The sequence below is a fragment of the Acanthochromis polyacanthus genome, chromosome 23, assembly GCF_021347895.1.
Source record: "Acanthochromis polyacanthus isolate Apoly-LR-REF ecotype Palm Island chromosome 23, KAUST_Apoly_ChrSc, whole genome shotgun sequence".
Classification (NCBI taxonomy): domain Eukaryota; kingdom Metazoa; phylum Chordata; class Actinopteri; family Pomacentridae; genus Acanthochromis; species Acanthochromis polyacanthus.
Window position 1 is genome coordinate 14,445,835 of NC_067135.1, and position 5,958 is coordinate 14,451,792.

The 5,958-nt window shown below is 40.0% G+C and overlaps 1 protein-coding gene across 1 annotated transcript; it reads left to right on the forward strand.

Moving 5' to 3' along the window:
* The first annotated feature begins 3,524 nt into the window (after window positions 1-3,524).
* On the forward strand, window positions 3,525-5,958 carry LOC127532486 (protein mono-ADP-ribosyltransferase PARP14-like). Its single transcript, XM_051944224.1, has 5 exons — window positions 3,525-3,778; window positions 3,899-4,123; window positions 4,212-4,266; window positions 4,354-4,500; window positions 5,936-5,958. Exons 1-5 carry the CDS (start codon window positions 3,542-3,544, stop codon window positions 5,956-5,958), a joined length of 687 nt encoding a protein of 228 aa, XP_051800184.1. The 5' UTR covers window positions 3,525-3,541.

A 5,958-nucleotide genomic window follows, 5' to 3' on the forward strand; every position in this document is an offset into this window, starting at 1 on the left:
TGTTCTTGTAAGAAAAATGTATACATCACATTTTCCTCGAATTATCACACGTAAAAAGATTTGAAAATGGTGTCGTTTGTGTTCTTATGGGGGGCGGGGGGGTGTCTAACAAAAATCAGATATGTTCTACACATTTCAAGTTGAGTACAGAGCAGTTACGGTGAAAATAAGTAACAACTTAAAATTCAAGTAATCAGTTACAAAATAAAAAGCATGTCAAACAATGGAAATCCAGAGACTAAAAGCATACCTTTTAAGTGCTTCAAAATAGTGTTTGAAATGTGACAAAATGTTATTAACCTCCTCTAAAAATGGTATTTAAGTTGTAATTTTCGAAATGACTGTAGTTTTGCTATACATCCTGAAGTTGGACATGTTTAAAGAAGTGTAATCGAGCTGAATAACACTGGACATCAGTGACTGTGTAATAATCATTTGGTCTCAAGTGAAGTCATTCCTGATTTTCTCTTGTTGGAGGCTACTTCATGATGATGACAGGCTCTGATCTTAACCAAAACACTCAAACACAAACCATGTAAATACCATGTAAAGCGAGGAATGAGATTTATGATACAAATTTTACTGGACAAACAATGTTCTTGAGAACAGTTTTTAGTCTCAGTAGGAGATCTAGTGGTGCTTTGGTGTGAAAACACTACAGGTGAGCAGATTTACACCCGATATTCCAGTGTGACAGCTTTACTTTTGTGGTGGATTTTTTAGAATTTTTCTGTGGTTTGAAACTGCAACACATGAAATAGAGCGAGACGGATAGCGAAATGCCTCTTAAAGCTAAACATGGAGCCTTTATGTGTGTCTATTTGTCAGTATCTAAATAAGGAAATTAAGGTGGGGCACTTCCTGGAAGAGAAAGTGAAACAACTTGCAGCACACAGTTTAGTAAGGATAGTGGGGCAGAAAGACGTGCTCATGGCAAGTTGTTTTTTTTAGTTTAGGACTGTAGCTAAAATGGATGAATTCCCGCATTCATTGTTTTTTGAAGCCAAAGATCTGACAGACAGAGAGAAGGAGAAGATCAGGAGATATTTCCAGAGGAGAAGAGAGTCTGGGGGAGGTGAATGTGGAAATATTGAAAATGTTGGAAGTAAAATCTACAAAATCAGCTTCAAGGAAAAAGAAGGTAGGTAATAAGGTTCATTTTTGTAGAAGAGATTTTCCAGTTGTTTACACGACCAGTCAAAAGTTTGGGCACGTCTTCTCATTTCATGATCTTTATTTATATACATTATTTTCTACATTGTAGATTATTACTGAAGATTAACATTTTTTTTGTTAACACCATAATTCATAATTCTATTCTCATATGTATTACTTATGATGTCTTAAGTGTTGATCTACAATGTAATTTAATTATATAAAAACCATTAGAAGAGAAGGTGTGTACAGACTTTGACTGGTAATGTATGTGGCAACTTTCTGTGACTTTTGAATTTGTTGTTTTTACAGATCAGGAAAGGGTTTTACAGAGGAAGTTTCACGTCATATCTCTTCCTGATGGAGAACTACGTCTGACAGTAAGCCGGACCAGTTCACCTCAGGCCCTCGATCAGCCTTCGACCAGCCAGTCTCAGGTGACTTTTATTTCCTTTCATCAGAGACTTGATTGATTGATTCCAGTCACAGTGGACTGATGCTGCCAAACCAGTTTATAGGGATGTCTCGAAGCTTCTGGCAAAATTATTTAACCAATGTCACACAGCAAAACAGCTGGTATACAGACACACATTCAGTATTTAGGTTGTTGTGATGATATTTCATATCTGATATTTATGATAATGACTGATAATCAATTGTTGCATATGTTAAATGTATAATGGGTCTCCTTTATAATATCTTTTACCATTTAGTTTTACAGTAGCATGAATGTATTAACATATTTGATGTTTTTCTTCTTTAGACAAGTGCAAAAGTGAACACGAAAGGTCTTGAGAAGATTTTCAAGATAGACTATTTCCTCCTGTATTACCTGAGAGACAACCCTAAAGCATCCAAAGCATTAACCAAACAACTCTCTGCAATCGGCTGCAGTGTGAAGTTAGATTTCGATGAAGAGGAGGCAGTAGTTAGTGGGGATATAGAGAAGAGGCCTGGAGGGGCTTTTGGTGGAGGTGCTGCAGAACAATGGGAGCTCCAAGTTGATCGGGTCTTTATTGGTCTCGTTGAAAGCTACCTCTGCTATCATGTGGTGGAACCAAAACAAGTCAAAATGCTGCTGCAGGATCCCTCTTTTGCGACTGATGATGTAAAAGTGTACAAGGAGAGTGGTTATCCTGTGGTTGTGGGAGAAGCTGACGTTATGAAGGAGAAGCTCGCAGCTCTGGAAAAATGCCTGCCGATCCAGAAGAACCTGGTAGTTGTGGAGAAGCAGTTCAAACTGGTAGAAGAAGAGTTCAGTCATGAAATGCGTGCACATTTTCCAGAGGTGACGATGTTCAAAAAAAGTGGGATGATCACTTTGGAAGGCCCTGACAAGGATGTGCAGTCAGCAGCTGCAAAACTTGATGAACTGATCAACAAGATAAAAGAAAAGAGAGTTCAGCTCTCTGCAGCTTTAACAACGTTCCTAACATCCAGCGGTGCCATCTCCAAGTACCAGACCCGCTTCCAGCAGAGCCTCAGAAATCCTGTTTCCCTAGAAGTGGGGTCTGATCTGGTTCTGTCCAGTTTGTCCTCTGATGCCCTGGAAGAGGCTGCAGCTGCTGTGTCAAGAGATGTGACTGTGGCCACCGTAGAGCTGCAGGGTGCTGCAGCTGTAGCTCCAGATCTGGACAGACTCAAAGAAATCCTGATCAAAGCTAAGAATGATGCAAACCTCAGCGAGCTCAGAGTGGACGTCAGCTTCATCCCAGGACCCAGTGGAACCAGTAAAGTAGGACTGGTGGGCTACAGTGACGTTGTGAACGCACTCAAACAGTTTCTAAGTGACTACCAAATGAATCAGGTTGTGACTCAAGAAGTGCTGAATCTGCCAAATTCTGAGCTGGTTGACTGTTTTGATGACATCTTAGCCCTGATTGGCATGAAGCACACAAATGTGACATTCAACGCCTCACATGTTCCAAATCCTTGTGTACTCGTCTCTGGTCCCCGTAGTCATGTTCAGGATGCCAAGCAGGCTCTAACGGCTGCTCTAGCCACTCTGATATCTGATATTTTAGTTCTAGATGGACCAGGGGCTCAACGATATTTTCAAACAGATGGTAAAGTGAGCAAGGAGCTGGTAGAAACCTCCTGTCAGGTCGTCATCAGGGAACAGCAAGGTGTTCACTCACCAAATGTGCAAACCAGACCAGGAAGCATCAGCAGCCCCAGCAGCATCATCACACCTTCCACAAGCCTCTCCAATACTGCTGGCACACCTTTGGTCAACAAAACAAACTTAAAGATCACAATTGGAAGCTTAGAAGATGAGCAGGTTTGCACATTTCTGTTCTGCTCAACTATTCATAATCCACAAAGCCAAATGTAATCAGAAAACAAGCAAAACTCACCTTCATGTTGTTTCCCATTATGTCCACAGATGAATGTGTTGGTGGTGCCCATGATAGACAAGCAGCTGAACTCTACAACAATAGGTTCATCTCTGTTGACTAAAGCTGGGAACACACTCAAGACAAAGTTTGACTCAGCAGCAGCAAACCGTTCCGTCGCCCCGGGTGACATTCTGCAGGTCGACGGGCCTCCGTCGCTCGGCTGCTCCAAGATCTTCTTCATCGAGTGTTTGCCTTGGGATGGAATCCGAGGAACGAGCCTGCAGGTAAAGTTAGATAAGAAAAAACATGTTAGTTTACTTTACACAGTAACTTCAAAAGAATTGTACAAAGCAAGATGTACTTCATAAAATAATATAAGAAAATGTGTAACTTTTGTTTTGTAGGCTCTTAGTAATGGCCTGAAGAAGTGTTTGGACATCTGTGTCCAGAAGAGCTTTAGCTCGGTGGCCTTCCCAGTCATCGGACCTGGAATTCTGTTAAGATTCCCGCTGAGAGAAGCCGTTCAGGTGCTGACCGAGAACATTCACCAGTTTGGACTATCTGCATCCTCTGGGTCTCTCTCCAACATCCACATCGTCATTAAACCCGGCTATCCTGACTCAGAGGAGGTGAGTAACCATACTTGCCATAACTGGTTGTTAAATACATGCATGCATTCTTCCCTGTGTAATGCTGGAATTATATTTTTCTTTACAGTGCTACCATGAGGTCTTCAAACGTCTCAGCTCAAGCATGAACCAGGGAGGCCGAGGTAAACCACAGAGACACTCAGACTGCTTTCATTAACTGACTGAATGTTACACAAATCGGAATTTTGTTGTGGCATTCTTCTTCTCAGCGATCTTCAGGTCCCTCACCAGTGACCTCGATGACATCACCATAACACTGAGGGGCGGAGTTAAGCTACAGGTGGTGTTTGGCGACATCACTAATGAGACTACAGATGTTGTGGTGAACACAACCAATTTCAAAACTTTTCACCAGGGTAAGGAAGCGCTGAGGAGGCAAACAATGGTTGGAAGGAAGATCATATTTGAGATGCAAAGTTAGTCAGTCCATATGGTCCTGATTTGGGTTTACAGTGAAATTTTGTCAACAAATATAAGATGGATTTCCATGAAATTAAGCACAAATATTAACAGTGAATCCTAATTATGTTCAGGATACCCTGACTTGTCATTTAGCATCATCACAGGATTACAGGGTCAGTTTGAAGTCTGAAACAGCAGTTAACACATAACAAAGGTTTGAATTTATGACCTAAGAAGTGTGGCTTTCAAATGAAAAGACTAATCTTTTCTTTTAGTTGTATTTATTTCAAACTGCCAGGAGTTGTTGATGTGCATTGATCAGTGAATGCTTCATGGTTCAGGCACACACTGTGGTTCACAAGCCCAATCTTGTTATTTAACAGCCACACCTCATATTTTGTAGCACACCTTATTCAGTGTATAAATTGTCAGTGGTTTTGCAAATTCATGCAATCTGCCTTGTGTGATTCGTGCTTTTGATGCTATCCTATGTGTGTTTACTGATTGAGCGCCTGTAACCTGGGATAACAAGCAGAACTATATAAAACTCAACCTACTTTTCTTGCTCAGGGCAATATAACTTTTATATTTCATTTGATCTTATCTCAAGCTGTTCTTGATTTAGTTGATCCATAATCTTCCCGATATGAAATACTCTAATTATACTCAATGGCTTTAATGTCTTACTGGTTTTATCTTTCAACTGTTGTATGGTAATTCTTTTTCAAGTTGCTTATTTGTGTGAAAACATCATTCACTTTCTTATTTGGTTGCATTGTGAAAGAGTGATTGTGATATTGCTCAGTCAAATGTTTTAAATCTACTCCAAGGTAAATAGAGAAGGACAGATTGACTTTTTAAAAAAAAGTATATTGTAAATCAAATGTCTTCATAAAAATCACGAGTCCATATTTTCCCCAAATTGTTCAATCCAGAGCAAGAAGATATTTAGGTGATTTATTCGAGAATACAAAACAGAAACTATGCAGGAGTCAGAGGAGAAAACTGCAGCCAAGAAAGCACAAGTGAGTGAGCACACTTCTATAAATTACTCAGGGACTGACAAGGAAAAGGGAACATACAGAAGTGGACAAAATTGCTGGTACCCCTCAGTTAATGAAAGAAAAACCCACAATGGTCACAGAAATAATTTGAATCTGAAAAAAGTAATAATAAATAAAAATTCTGTGAAAATTAACCAATGAAAATCAGACATTGCTTTTGAACCGTGGTTCAACAGAATTATTTTAAAAAATAAGCTCATGAAACAGGCCTGGACAAAAATGATGGTACCCTGAACTTAGTATTTTGTTGCACAACTTTTTGAGGCAATCACTGCAATCTAACCACTTCTGTAACTGTCAATGAGACTTCTGCACCTCTCAGCAGGTATTCTGGCCCACTCTTCATGA

Bases quoted from the DNA above. Each gene is read 5' to 3' on its own strand.
- LOC127532486 (XM_051944224.1), top strand. From the start codon at position 3,542: ATGAATGTGTTGGTGGTGCCCATGATAGACAAGCAGCTGAACTCTACA. The intron at 3,779-3,898 runs GTAAAGTTAGAT...TTTGTTTTGTAG, and splicing joins TCCGAGGAACGAGCCTGCAG to GCTCTTAGTAATGGCCTGAA. The intron at 4,267-4,353 runs GTAAACCACAGA...TCTTCTTCTCAG, and splicing joins CATGAACCAGGGAGGCCGAG to CGATCTTCAGGTCCCTCACC.